The sequence below is a fragment of the Rattus norvegicus genome, chromosome 10 (assembly GCF_021556685.1).
Source record: "Rattus norvegicus strain SHRSP/BbbUtx chromosome 10, alternate assembly SHRSP_T2T, whole genome shotgun sequence".
Lineage (NCBI taxonomy): Eukaryota > Metazoa > Chordata > Mammalia > Rodentia > Muridae > Rattus > Rattus norvegicus.
In genome coordinates, this window is record NC_141543.1 from 108,111,038 (window position 1) to 108,126,463 (window position 15,426).

Genomic DNA, 15,426 nt, shown 5'->3' on the forward strand with positions numbered 1-15,426 from the left:
AGGCTGGGCTCAAACTCCAAGATCCACCTCTGCCTCTGCCTTCTGTGCTAGGACGACAGCACCCTGCTGTTAAAGGAATTCTGGTTCCCAAGTCTTGTTGCCTTGGAGATAGGGTTTGTCTGTGAAGCCCAAACTGACCTCAAACTCTCCATCCTCCTGCCTCAGCATCCCAAATGCTTGGGGTTCCAGGCATGCACCACCATACTCAGTCCTCAGTTTGGAACAGCTAAATTGAACCATTTCTCTTATATTTTTGGTTGTGAGCCTAGCCTTTAACGGCTGAACCACCTCTCCAGCCCATGAACCATTTCTCTAGCTGCACGTCATCTTTGCTCCAGCTGTCCTTCCAACTGCCACTGCTGTTCCATGTTCTTCTCTTTCAAGGGCTAAAGTACTCTACATGACAGTTCTTCCTACCCCAAGCTCCTGCACCACTGAGTAAGAAATATACCCTTCCCGTGGGCTCAGGTTTTACGGCCTTCTGTGCAGGTATGTACTCCCTTCCCTTAGCAAACTTCCCCCAAGCCAGTGATACTTGGTGTCTCATACAAACATTGCTCATTGTCTCAGCAATGAATCAATGAATCAATCAATGAATCAATGAATCAATCAATCAATCAATCACCTTTATTGAGACTCAGTCTGACCATTCATTTGGTGTTCACTTGATTATCACCCCTAAGTGCTTATGCACAGAACTGAGTGAGGAACAGAGAGGGAGACAGTGAAGCCCATAAACCTAAAACATTTTATCTTCAGCCCCTTCCAGAAGCTTGCTGCTGTCCCCAGTCTAGAGAAGGGGAGTGTCTTCTCCCTGAAGCACTTGGGCTGAAGCAAGTTAACTTTAACAGCACAAACAGGCCTGGTTTCAAATCTGGACTCACACTCTCTGGCCTTCACTCTCCATCTCCAAAATGGGGCACTAGCCACTTTGGGGGAGTAAGACAGCATGTAGAAAGCATAAGCCCCCAACAGCAGCCCACTGAGCCAGGCTGCATCTAAAAGCAAGTAAGCCATTAAAGTAACTATCATTTCCTCCGAAGAATGCTCACACTCAGAAACCCAAAAGGAGCAAGCACTGTGTACCAGCAGCAGCAACAGCAGAGGGAGAAAGATGGGGCACTCAGTACATCTATGCAGTCAACAGTCAGTCTTTGGTCACACACACACACACACATGCGCACACACACACACACTCACACACAGACACAGACACACACACACACAGACACACACATACACACATACACACACACACACACATGGAAAAGAAACACTCAAAGTCAAAGTCAACTGCATACCAAAATGTGGGGAGAGGGATTAAAAAGTGAACCTTTGAATCCATGGGGCTTTGAAGACCCGACATGCCACCAATGTGATTGAGAGGGTGTCCTAGCTAAGAGAGACACCACTGGAGCTTTTTAGAACAAAAGACTCTGCATCCTAGCGACTGAGCAATCTACACCGAGGAAAGGCCTACGTGTGGGCAGTGCATCTGTCTAGAGCCAGCCTAGGCTGTGTTCATTCATGCCTCCCCCTCTTCCTCCACCACTGACACCCCGATAACTGTGGTAGTTATATCCATTTGATTTTAAATTTCTCCCAAGTTGCAGGTCTGCCATAATCACTGCAGCTGCAGGCTACACCAGGAATGTCCGTCCATGCAGGCAGCACATATACATAACTAGAGCTTTCACTAAATGAGTCACACTGATCACCAAGGAGGAAACACAGGTAGTGACTCTGCCAAGAGCTTTTAGAATGTAAGACTACTACAGGGACAGTAACCCCAGGTGTGTTCAGTGTCACCCCAGCAGCATCGTGAGAGGCCTAGAAGGTAACTCAGACCAACAGGTGACTTTCCCCTGCTGTGGCATCTCACCCAGCCTCTTCTGGGAAGCCTTGCAGCCTAGACTATGTGCTCTGAAGCCAGCTCTGTCCTAGCCCTCCCTCCACATTGTACTTTTCCTGAAAGCCTTGTGATGGAAGCTGCCAGAATAGTAAACTGCAATATGGCGTCGTATGACTAATCTGCTCCTAGTATTAGGATACTCGTGTGGGCTGCTCCTGGAGTAATTCTCATAGTGCTTTCAAAGGAACCCAGCTTGGGCAATACATGACATTGTCAATCTGCCAACCAAGAGTGGAGAAGGGCTGGCATGAGGGGCAGGTAAAGAAGGGAGGGGCCCAGCTCCAGCACCATGTGAAGATGGAGGTGTCTGCAGAGACAGCTTAGTAGCAGAGAGTTCACTTAGTTTGTGCAAGGCCCTGGGTCAATTTCCAGCAACAGGAAGCGAGACAGAAGGTAAATGATGAACACTTGAGAGTCCTGCATGAGTGAGCTGAAGGAATAAACAACGCTGGCCACCATGTTTCCCAGGAATCTGCCTACACAGCTCTTTTGCTACCCTTGTTGCACAAGAAGGAATGCAGTGAGCCAGAGGGTGCTGGAGGTCCTTGTGAATTAGAGAAAAGCAGTCAGACTGGCTGCAGACAACTGGGAAAGGGCTGGGTCTAAGAGTGTAAGTTGTCACCTATAAGACAACTTGAAGCTGTCTGGGATGGACCTGAAGACAGGATACCTAGGAAATGTCACTCAGCCAGGCCTGGTGCTCCAGGTCTGTAGAACCTCCAGAAACTGAACGAGCAAGCACAGGAGTGGATGCTATAGTGAATGCCACAAGGCAGCTTGGGGGTAAAAAACCCCTGTCTCAGAATCAAAGGTAAAGAGGGGGTGTATGAGATCATTCACCTACCATGTATGAGGCCATGGTTCAATTCCAAGTAAATAAGGGGAGAAAAGAAAAGGCAAACAGAGGAAACAGGGCGGCTCAACAAGACATTGATGACAATGGGTCAAAGTGAGAGGGGAACCTCATAATGGTGGCGATGTTCTGACTGTCGGAAGCTGTAGCTTTAGCCCTGAGTGCACTGTCATCGTGTCTGCACCTAACTGAGAAGTGGCTCCCAAGAACTCACTGTCATACACAGATGAAGCCAGATGGCAGAGTGACAAAGGCTGCTGACTCACTGTGGCTGGCAGTTAGCTATCAGTGGTCTGGTTCTTCAGCGTCTCTGGATGTCTGCAATGTTTTCATATTGAAAAGCTAGGGGCATGTTTCTAATCCCACAGACTTGGGGAGGGCAGGGCAGTCATAGCCAAGACTTCACACTGAAAAGGTCTGAGAGCTTGATAGAATGGACAACAGGCAACCAGGAAGGATGCAGATGTGATACACATCCAGACTTAGGTACCAGACGCACTCAGAACCCAGGGAGGGGAAGAAAAGAGGAGGAGACAGGAGCGGATGGGAGAGAAGGAGAGGTTGAACAAGGCTTCTGGGGAAGAAAATGAAAAAACAGAACAAACAACAAACAAACAAACAAACAACAAACAAACAAACAAAACATCCGAGCTATAATGGGACCCCAAGTCCCTTAAGGAGAAGTCTCCGAGGGCATGGCTGCTGAGATGGCTCAAGGTGTAAGGTGCTTGCTGCCCAGTCTGACAACCCTGTTGTTTGGTTCCTGGAACCCATAAGGTAGAAGAGACTCCCAGAAGTTGTTCTCTGACTTCCAAAGGTGTTTCATGGCACAGGTGCCCACACATATATAATCACAAAACAAATGTCAAAAATAGAGCTGAGCAGAACATTAGACAGCATCAAAGGCCCAATGACTAAGACAATCGGCAAACGTGGTGACCAGGAATTCCCTAGTCATATGACCTCTGGGGAGCCATCATATGTAGTGTGACAGGCCAGATGGAAGGCCAAAGGTGAGGGGTCATGAGGAAATGGGAGGCAGACAACCAATTCCACCAGCACAGGACTGGGATGCCCCAGAGGACAGGAGAGGCTCTCTTCCCTGGCTATAGGGTGATGTCATCAACCTTCAGGGCTCTCTGAGTCCCTTAAGATATTAAGCAGAAGCAGACAAATACAGGATGCTTCTAGCACCACTATGCCAAGCCTGGTGCTCTAGGAGACATAGTTGTATGCCTGTAAACTTCCCACCTGGCCTTCAGGGACCAGCAAAGGAACTGGGTGAGAAGCCATCAAGGCTGCTTCAAAATAATCCTGCACATCCCAGCCGAGCCCCTTACACACAGCTTAGAAATGAAACAGGCAGAAAGACTGCCAGAGCCCCAGGCTCTAGCTGCAGTATGCAAATGAAGGACGCTTTCTCAGAGTGAGCCTGCAGGAAATCTCTGTCAGTGCTAGCTGCTGTCTTCATCTTTCTGGGCTGGCTGGGTAGGGTTGACTGGCTCTCCCCCAACCTCCCAGCATGACTCAGTACCTTAATTTTTTTTTTAAACCTTTAAATTGCCGTAGTCAGACTGTTCCCCAGATGTGGCTATGTTATCAGCGTGAGCCAAAAGTGACACAGCAAGTGTGTCAGTCCCGTGACCCAGCTGTAGAACAGCAAATGCTGTTGCTGCAGTCTTTCAAAACAGGCAAACAAACTGACTTTGCCCAATCATATATATAACCAACAAGATCTAACCCCTAAGGGTAGCCATTCCACATTACTGCTCCCTGGGTCCTTGTAAGGGGCATAGTGCTTGCCCACTGTGAGAGACCAGATAGAAGACCAAAGGTAGGAGGGTCCATTAAATCATGAAATCTGCTTTGAATTATCCTCCCTTGAAAGAACACCACACGCTTGTGTCTAGGATTCTGGGCAGCCTGGACACACGTGACCAAGGCTTCATTAAACACAGTCACCCTGAGTTGAAGGGCAAATAACCTTGGAACAGACAAATTCAGACAACCATTGATGTGATTCAATTTTACTCTGATCTACAAAAAAAATTCCAGTAAGCACTTGGCTCTTCCCTGATAACCACACACCAGCTTTTCCTAATAGAGCCCTGGGGCAGGCTGAGATGTCAGGTACAGAGGGCTTCTGAAGAGCACCACTGCTCAGCGAGAGAAGGTTCCAGGCTGCTGCAGCACTGAAGTCCACCACTGGCCCCACTTCCTACTCCCCCATGCCATTAGACAGAGCCTGAGGAAGGAGCCGGTCAAAAGTACCAAACCCTACTGAGTAAGGACTGTGACAGCGCCCAAAGCTGGACGCTCTTAAACCTTCCCAAGGGCTGTTTCCTCACTTTAGACTGTCTGACCTGATTGGCAGTCCCAAGAAACAGGCCAGTCACAGAGCAGGGGGACTCTCAAAGCTCCCAGGGACCTAACAGAAGCTCATATCATGTTGCCCTGGGAGAAATCACAGCAACTGTCATGCCTCCCACTCTGAGGGGACCACCAGGGGCAGCTGACACAGTCATGTGCCCACAGTCATTCACATTACACATGATAACTCTACTTCTTTTTAAAAATGTGGGCCCCAAATGGGTTCCAGGAGATTCCATGAGGCCCACTACTGTGTAAAATAATGAAAGAGAAAGTTCTTAACCAAACAAAAATGAGAAAGGAAAAAGCAAGGACACCAAGGAAGCAGAGAAGGCATGAAACACCTTGCATGTCCTGAAGCAGAAAACAGACCACAGAATACAGGGAAGAAAGGAACTGAGGCAGAACTTAGTCTTCCCAAGGAATCTTTCCTGACCCTGATTCATGAGTCAGCATTCCCAGCAGCAGGGGGACAGATGCTGCAGCAAAGGGGCAAGCAGGTCAGGCTGGAGCCCCACTGAAGCAGGGGACTCCGCTGATGGACTGAGGCAGGCTGGTGCTGTATTCCTTCAACATTCCAGGGAGTGAAAGGTTCCCCAGAAACACAATGTGGTTTTGATGGTTCTGAGGATGGCTGAGATGTTAGGGAGGAGCAGTGTGCTCAGACAGCATATGGCCCGCCCCCTACCCACTTCACTAGGAGCCACTCCCTACCCTACTAGGGCTTTTCATAGTCAGCAAGTGGATGGCCGTGCCAACCATTTGTGGTCCCTGTATGTATAACAAGGATGGATGAATCCTGAACCTTTATAGTCTCAGGTAGACAACTGACATTTCCTTGAGCCTGTTTTCAGGTTCCTCCACTTAGGCAGTTGCTGGATGAGTCCCTTAGCCTGGCTGTTTCTCACTTTTCTCCTCTGAACCACAAGGTCAGTAAAAGCATCTCAATCACACAGTGGCCGTGAGCACTGAGTATAGCACCAAGTGCCTGGGACACAACAAAAGGATAGGTGTGAGCTGTTGATCGATCCTTGGGATTTATCCGATCACTTATCTTCTGGGAATTTCCAAAGAGATCTTCCAGCCAAATGTGGTGGAGCACACCTTTACTCATAGCATCGGGGAGGGAGAGGCCAGTCGGGTCTGCATGCTTGCACAACTCGAGTTCAGTGCAGCCAGTGCTACACGGTGAGACTATCTCAAAAAATACTACTGCTGCTGCTGACAGTGACAGTGATAGTGACAGTGGTGATGATCTCCAGATTTGGGGAACCACACAGTCAGCTGTGTATCTATAGATTTGTTCTGCCTGCTCCTGGAGGTGCTACATTAATTACAGATTACTAAGTTTCTTACAAAGTCACAAAGTCATGAGATTTCATGAGTACTGCTGGAAAAGGCTCCCAAGTCACACCTGTGACCCACCCCACGACACAGGAGTTAGGAACTCCCATGTCACCAAAACAAGCTTTCCAAGGTGCTTCTTTGCTGTGGTACCACCACGTGACAGAAAAGCGATGTTCTGAGCATAAGGACCAAGCAGTCATCCCAGGCACAAGCAGGACTGTACTGCTGACCACTCCACCTCTGTAGGCTCACTCTAGGGCCAGAGACATACATCTCACCTGCCAGCAAAGAGGCTGAAGCAACAACTCAGCCAAGGTCAACCAGAGCCAGTGCCAGCCATAGGAGCAGCGAGGGTTTTGACTTCCAATTGCAATACAAACACACATCCCTCATCTGGTCAAAGTGCCCTTGAGTAAAGGAATTACCACACAGAGACACAATTGTGGTCTCAAGGCCAAGGAGTTAGAAGAGAGAAAATCAAGGGACAAAATAGTCACAAGACAGCTGTTAAGAGTCTCCAAGCTGTGATTCTATCTGAATAAAATGCAATTTAGAACCACTTAGCCCTGCATCTTGCTTTAACCTTATATAACCCCTTCCTGTTACATCACTAAGAACAATCCCTTCTAATGGGCCCCTGCACCTGAACAAGTGAGACAAACTTCTCGGGCTATGATGCTAGACCTAAACAGCTTTCCCCACGGAAATGCTGGCCTGAGTAGGAACCAAAAATAAACTGTAAAGCCAATTCCAGAGGGACCTGTCATCGGGGAGCTTCATACACACCCCATACCAGCCTCACAAAAGCAGTGTAATCGCAGGCAGCTTCAATTTAGAGACACAGAGTGTTGGGGCAACTTAAAAGACATCACACAAGAGGTGGGAAAGCAACAGTGGGGTGTGGTGGCCGTGTCATTTCCAGCACTTGGGAGGTGGAGGCAGAAGGACCAGAAGTAGAGTTGTCTTCTGCTACAAGGTGGGTTTGAAGGCAGCATGGGTGACATGAGACCCTATTAAGGGAAGGAATGAAAGAAGGAAGGAAGGAGGGAGGGAGGGAGGGAGGGAGGGAGGGAGAAAAACAAGCCAAAATAAGTACCTCCAGGAAAAATCTTGTTGAGCTTGAACTGACAAACAGCAGTCTGACTCTTTCCCCCTAGGAGTGCTCCATCTCAGCATGAGAGGTGGAAGTGAAGACCTCCCTGTCTAGCCAGGGCTCAGGGCAGCTAAGGGGCTGTTGCTGTTGGCTTTATCTCAGAACAGAACTCAAAGGGTAAGTTGGCAGTGCTGGGAAATGGGTGAGCTTCCACAGAGAACACTCAGCCAGGTGAGAAGCTCTGAGCCGAGGAATGGGCCACCAAGGTAAAGTCAGAATGCTGGAAGAGAGAGCCTGGAGGAGCTTAACTGGGTCTATGTAGCTCTGGTTGTCCTGGAACTCACTATGGAGACCAAGCGGGCCCGAAGCTCACAGAGATGGAGAGAGTGCCAGGACAGAAAGTGCCACCACGCCTAGCCATTCTTTAGGTTCTAAAGAAACTTAATCTTGTGCTTGCTTTGGCAGCACATATACTAAAAACTGGAACGATACAGAGAAGATTAGCATGGACCCTGCGCAGGGATGACACACAAGTTCGTGAATCGTTCCATAAAAAAAAAAAAAGAAAAATATAAGAAGCTTAATCTTGGCTGCTGGGCCTCAAATCCCATGCTTTGTGGAAGAAACAACTATTTCTGCCGCTCATTTATAGTGAGGGGACAAGAGAGACATAGGGCTTCTTGCCCATCCCTTAATCTTTCTTTATAAATAAGTTTGCTAAAAACTTACATTTAGAGACAGGTATTAGGGCTGGAGAGATGTACCAGCAGCTAAGAGCACTTGCTGTTCTTCCCAAGGATCAAAGTTCAGTTCCTAGCACTCATGTCCTCTTTGGGCTTCTGCACTCAAATTTACTCATATTCACTAATAGCCCTATACAGACACAGACACACAGACACAGACACACACAGACACACACACACAGACACACACACACAATTAAAAAGAAAAGCACATCTCTTTAAAGAGAGGGAGGTATTAAGCTAGGCATGGCAGACACACTGAAATCCTAACTATTTGGGAGGCTGGGGCAAGAGGCTGTGTCTCAGGTCAGTATGGCTAAAATAAAGGGTATGGGGGGGGGGGGGTTGGGGATTTAGCTCAGTGGTAGAGCGCTTGCCTAGCAAGCGCAAAGCCCTGGGTTCAGTCCCCAGCTCCAAAAAAAAAGAAAAAAAAAGAAAGGAAAGGGGGGAGGGGGCTGGGGCTGGAGAGCCGGAGCAACAGTTAAGAGAGTCTGCTCTTCCAGAGGTCCTGAGTCCAAGTCCCAGCAACCACATGGTGGCTCACAACCATTTATCCTGAGATCTGACACCCTCTTCCAGCATGCAGGTGTACAGATATAGCACTCTTGTACGTAAAATGAATTACTAAATCTTTTTTTAAAAAAAAGAGTATTAAGCCAGTATTCATATTCTCCAACTGAATATGTAAACTACAAAACCACTCCAGAATGTGAGGAATGCGCCAGCAAACAGACACAGTTAAAATTATTCCATAACTACCAACTTTTTCTTTCAATACAAAATGTCTCTGTGTAGCCTGGGCTATCCTGGAACTCTCTCTGCAGGCCTTGCTGGCATTAAAGAAATCAGCTTGCTAGGATTAAAGGTGTGCACTGCTACTGTCAACTTAAAAAAAATAAACAAAAAAGCCTGTTGTGGTGTACACTCAGGAGGCAGGGCTCTGTGAATTTCTGGATAAACTACAAGATGCAGAAGTGAAATAGATCTTTCTGAATTAATTCTTTCCCAAGTTGTTTTTGGTCATTGTGTTTATCACAGCTCTAGAAACAAACTATGTCCCAGCACTTGGGAGGCATAGGCAGGCAGATCTAACATATCAAGTTCCAGGATAGCAAGAGCTACATAGAGAACCCTGCCCCCCCCCAAAAAAAATCAAAAACAAACAAAACAAACAAAACAAAAAAAAAAACAAAAAACAAAACCACACAAAAAGACCCAACAAGAAAAAAAAAAAAAAAAAAAAAAAACCTGTCACCATAGCTGGATGTGGTTGGTGGTGAATGCCTTTGTTTCCAGCACTCGGGAAGCATAATCAGGCAGATCTCCAAGTTTTTGACCAGCCTCATATATACAGTAAGTCCCAGGATAGAGAACTGTCCCCCACAAACTGCCAGTAGCAAAGTCCTTCGTCTCGTAACAACACTCCTGAGGACCAGGGCTTTGGTACACTGTCATCCTGAGGTTAGAGGTTAGAATGAATGAGGTAGAGGAGGGCAGGCCACGCTCCTTGAACATAGTGCTACAAGGTCCCAAGACCCACCTCTGTCCTGTGCCCACAGCTCGTGGTACCAGACACCTGCTATCTGAAAATGTATAAGCTTCTCAAAACATGTTCTTTTAGGCCTGTGTCTTGTGGCCTGCACTGGATACCCCTAGCCCACCCCTCCCCGGAATCCCGTTGCTGGAAGCTACAAGGATTACAATAATGAAGGAAACACTACCAGAAACAAGATGGGCTCCAATGCAATCAAACCGAGTTTCAAGAGGGAATCTTTAAAACCTACCCAAACACGTCTTTTCAAGTTGTTTTCTATGTAACTCCAAAATGAGCTTTTTCAGGTCAAATTGTATTACATGTTGTTGGGGGAGACAGAGGGAACATAGCCCATAGGTGCAAAGTTAACCACCTATGTCAAGATGAACAGGAACAACAGACAGAGGAAATGGCAGTGCCCAGTGGCAGGCAGAACTAGGCTCAGCTCCCTCAGCCAGGGCGGAAGTCAAACTTCTGGAGTAACTTGACTGATGGAATGTATTTTCTGAACCTTAGAGAAAACTGCTGGCCCCACAATGCAGACACAGAATGGGATCAATAACCCTTTTCCCCCAGCATTTTTAATAAGCATTCTGCTGCAAAATGGAACATTTTCCAAACACTTTTGCAAATGAACTCAGTTATCACAAGAATCAGAAGCTGCTGCCTGATTTACATGTTTCTGAGGAGAAGCTGAGACTTTGTGTGTGTCGTGTGGATGTGGGTTCACACTGGTTACTGGAAGAGCGATGGTGGTATCAGCAAGCATTCCTGCACAAGAACGAGATCACAGCCTCTACTCAGGAGTCAGGCTTTTTCCTACCTGGTTTCTTGCCATCCTCCATCTGCAGTGTCTCCTTTCTTAGGATGGCATGAAGCCATATGCCTCTGCTGTCTTGTTTACTCAGTGTGAGAAACCTTTTTTGTTTGTTTGCTTGTTTTCTTTTTGAGACAGGGTCTTATTATGTAGCTCTGGCTGTCCACTATGTAGACTAAGCTGGCCTCAAACTCAAGAGATCCTCCTGCCTCAGCCTCCCTAGTGCTGGGGTGAAAGGCAGGAGTCGCCCCACTCTGCCTTAGATGAACTTCTGAAGAGCCTCAGGCCCCATGGGTTTCATGGTGTGGCTCCTTTAATCCTTCATACTGTCTAGGCTGAGGTGAGAATATCTAAATTTCCAGGTCAACCTGGACAATTTGGCAAGATTTACTCTCAAAATAAACTAAAATGATTTTAAGATGTAGTTCTACGTCAAAGTGCTGGTCCAGCACCACATCCCTGGGTTCAACCATCAGCACTGCAAAAAATAATGAAATCAACAACCTCCCCCCAAAGCAGACCTCTCACTTTCTGGGGACCTAAAAGGAGGCAGGCCTGATTCATCCTCAGAAATGTTTCCTAATGGGGAGGGGCAGGAGAGGGAGAGCTGTGAAGTAAAGATATGTGAGAGACAGATAACAAAACACACAGTCAGGAAAACAAGCCTGCAAACCAATCTTGGTTTAGGTTTATGATGACAGTCCTCTCTCGGAGAACTGCTCCATTCACAAGCCTCTTCCAGAAAAACAGTGGGAGAATGTGGTATTTGCTTAAGAACCCCAGGTTAAAAAAAAAAAACAAAAAACAAAAAACAAAAACAAAACAAAACAAAAAAACCCCAGAAATATGCGACAGCTTTTCCCATTGGTCACTCTCTTCTATCCACGATTTCATAGGACACCCCACCCCAAGAAGTCCTTAGACACTCAGTCGCAGCTGCCACCATCTCCCTCAGTACTATTAATATCATGGCCCTGGCCGGTTCATCATTTCCCTCACAAAGTTCTCCTCAGCAATTCAAAGGATGCTGCGGGGTTAAAACGAAAAGGACGTCGGGCCGCTGCCCCACCGAGCATTCCCTCAGCATCTGCCCAACTTCTTCGGTTTTAACCTCTATCTTTGTTTTGGAAGACCCACAGCCAAGCCCTCCCCGGCTCGGCCTTCCCTCCGGGAAGCACAATGCAGCATGGACCTCCTTCAGCGGTGGGGGCTGTCAGCAAAACGCCGCACTAGTGTAACGCCGAACGCGCCCGAGGAGGTCCCCACGGGCATCCGTGCGCGTCCATCACCCTGAGGCCAACACCACAGCCGAGCATCGCTCGCAAGGCCCCTCCCCTCGCCCCGTGCCGGCAGCCCTGCCGGCGTGCGCGCCCAGGCCGGTGTGATGACGGTGCACCGGGCGCTGAGGCGGCATCCCCCACCCCCACCCCACGGAGCCCTGCTGACCTCCCGACCGGCCTTACCTTGGTCTCCTTCACATGCTGCTTGACGCCCTCCGGGTACCACTGGACGCGCACGTAGCCGCGCCGCAGCGGGCTGGCCCGGCCCTCCTCGTGGCCCGCGCCCCCGGCCTCGGAGCAGCCCGAGCTGCCGCGGCCGTCCTCCTCGCCCTCCGAGTCCGAGTCCTCACCGTGGATGAGGCGCACCAGCCCGAAGTGCACCGAGCCGCGGTAACGGCCCGACACCAGGTCGTGAGAGAACAGCAGGCGCTGCGAGCCCGCTTCGGGGCCGGAGTCGGAGGACGGCCCTGAGGCCGAGTCCGTGGCGGGCGCGGGCGGCGGGGCGGCGGCGGGGGCTGCGGCCGGGGTCGGGGCGGCGGCGGCCTGGGCCTGGGCGGGAGCGGGTGCGGGCGCTGCGGGATCCGCCATAACTGCTCTGCGCGAGTCTCGGGCGGCGGCGGCAGCGACAGCGGCAGCGGTAGCGGCGGCGGCAGCCTAAGGCGCGGGGAGGCGGGGCCTGCGGCGCGGGGGCGGGGCCGAGCGCGCTGACGTAGGCCTGCGTGCCGCCGTCGTTAGGGCGCCGGGATGCTGTTGCTAGGAGCCGCCGCCCGGTCGCTAGGGGACGCTGAAGATGCTTGGGGCGGGGGCGGAAGGACTGACGCGGGGCGTGGCAGAGCCGCAGGAACGAAGAGGCAGGATCTAGGGCAGGAGGAAGGGTAGTGATCTACCGGAGTAGAGGGGCGGGGACTGTATGCAAAGCTGACTATAACTTGTTTTAAAAAAAATTATGCCCCAGTCTGATGTGGTGGATACGCCTTTAACCCCAGCACTGGGGAGGCAGAGGCAGGCAGGTCTCTGCCTGTCCAGGTTACACAGAGAAACCCTGTCTCGAAAAACCAAACAAATTAAAAAAAAAAAAAAATGCAGTTTAGCGATGGCACATGCGTTTAATCCTAGTACTTGGAAGGCAGAGGCAGGAGGATCTCTGTGAATTCGAGGCCAGCCCTGATTTACAGGACGGCCAGGGTTACAGAGAATCCAAAATAAATAAGAGTAATTTAAATTTAAAATTATGACTTTATATATATGTATATGATGTGTGTGTGTGGCAGAAATGTGCTAAAAGTGGAATACAACTTAGTGGAGTTGTTGGTTCTCTCTTTCCACCTTTGTATGGCCTCTGGAGATTGAACTCAGATCATCAGGCTTATGTGGTCAATGCTTTTCCTACTCAGCCAACTTTTCCCCCCCATTTTTCTATAATAATGATAATAATAATAAATGTATATATATATATATATTTTGAGGCAGGGTCTTACTGTGTAGCCCTGGCTAGCCTGGACTCTTCTCACTGACCCACCTATGTAAACTCACCATGTAAATCAGGCTGGTCTCAAACTCAATTCTGTCAGCTTCTGCCTCTCGAGTGAGTATGTGCCCTCACTCCTAGTCAGTCAAGTTTCACCAGCTCCCTTAGCATCCTGGTCAAGATGGTAACCTTGCAGAGTGACAGAGTCTGTGTCCTCTAGGTGCCCACATGTGCCCACACTCATATAAGCAGATATAATCACAGTAAGTTATTTTTAAAAAGGTCAGGTGGGTCAGCCTCCACCATGTGCCTAGAGAACAGTCTAGTTGGGCACACAAAACAAATACTCATTGAATGGCTGAAAAAGCAACTCTTAGGCAGCTTGTAAGCAAGGCTGTAATAGACAGGTATAGAGTAAATAGGTAGAGTCCCAAGCAGAACCTGGAAGGTCGTGACCCCTTAGGAATTGGTCTAGAGGTTGTGATGAGAGCCCAGAGCCAAATGAGAAAGGGCGTCAAGTCAGAAACACCAGTGGTTTGCCTTCAAAGACCTTTTGGTGAATCCAGATCTCAGGGAGGCCCTCTATACATAACAAGAGGGGGAGTTGGGAGTGGCTACAAGTTAGAACCAGGAGGATCTATGTGGGTTCAAGGCTAGCCTGGTCTACATAGTAAGTTCCAGGGTAGTCTATATAGTAAGATCCTGTCTGAGGACCGAACCCAGGGCCTTGCGTTTGCTAGGCAAGCACTCTACCACTGAGCTAAATCCCCAACCCCAGATCCTGTCTTCAAAACAAGACAAAACAACAATTAAAAAAGGGGGAGCTGTGATTCCAATTCTTGACTGTTTATTGGTTTCGATGGTTTGAATATGCTTGGCCCAGGGAGTGGCACTATTAGGCCTTGTTGGAGTAGGTGTGTCACTGTGGGTGTGTGCTTTTTTTTTTTTTTTTTTTGGTTCTTTTTTTCGGAGCTGGGGACCGAACCCAGGGCCTTGCGCTTCCTAGGCAAGGGCTTTACCACTGAGCTAAATCCCCAACCCTGGGTGTGTGCTTTTTAAAAAAGATTTATTTATTTCATGTATGTGGGTACACTGTCATTGTCTTCAGACACACCAGAAGAGGGCATCGGATCCCATTACAGATGGTTGGGAGCCACCACGTGGTTACTGGGAATTGAACTCAGGACCTCTGGAAAAGCAGTCAATGCCCTTAACTGCTGAGCCATTTCTCCAGCCCGGGTGTGGGCTTTAATACCCTCATCCTAACTGCCTAGAAACCAATCTCCTCCTGTCTGCCTTTGGATGAAGATGCAGAACTCTCAGCTCCTCCAGCCCCCCATCTGCCTGGATGCTGCCATGTTCCCACCTTGACGATAATGGACTGAACCTCTGAACCTGTAAGCCAGCCCCAGTTAAATGTTGTCCTTTATAAGAGTTGCCTTGGGCATGGTGTCTGTTCACAGCAGTAAAACCCTAACTAAGACAAGGACCAAAGCCCAGGCTGGTCCCCTCCTGCACCATCAGATTTGCTTTTCCTGGAAGGACAACGTGAGGGGCCATAAAACCCAAACTAAGACACCGATGATCTATAAAGACAAGCACTGAGCTTCTCTATTCCTAAAACAAATAGTTTGGGGAGTGAAGGAGTCATGGTGCACATATGGAAGGACAGCTTTCAGGGACTGTTCTCTCTCTTCTTCCATCAGTGGGGTTCTGGGGATCAAACTTGGATCATCGAAGTTGAGCACTTACCCTCTGAGCCTTCTTGTCAACCCTTTTTTTTTTTTTTCTTTTCTTTTCTTTTTTTTTTTTTTGGAGCTGGGGACCAAACCCAGGGCCTTAGTGCTCTACCACTGAGCTAAATCCCCAACCCCGTCAACCCTTTTCTTAATTAAAAATTTTATTAAATTTGTTCTTTATTCGGTGTGTGTGTGTGTGTGTGTGTGTGTAAGAGACAGAGAGAGATTGGGGGTCAGGTGTAGGCCACGGCATTCCTGTAGGAGTCATAG

General features: G+C 48.7%; 1 protein-coding gene and 1 non-coding gene across 4 annotated transcripts in view; one reads left to right on the plus strand and one right to left on the minus strand.

The window, feature by feature from the left end:
* Ube2o (ubiquitin-conjugating enzyme E2O) overlaps positions 1-12,610 on the minus strand; it is a 47,298-nt gene extending 34,688 nt beyond the window's left edge. For 2 of the 3 annotated variants that reach the window (XR_015630695.1, XM_087572535.1), the window contains exon 1: positions 12,133-12,610. Coding sequence is in view for 2 of the 3 variants with exons in the window: in XM_087572535.1 (XP_087428661.1) it covers positions 12,133-12,537 (405 nt within the window). In the remaining variant the exon portion in view is untranslated. 3 annotated transcript variants of the gene reach the window in all.
* LOC120095357 (U6 spliceosomal RNA) lies at positions 8,025-8,132 on the plus strand. The gene has a single exon (XR_015632530.1). It is a non-coding gene; the product is annotated as a U6 spliceosomal RNA (small nuclear RNA).
* Positions 12,611-15,426: the final 2,816 nt, after the last annotated feature.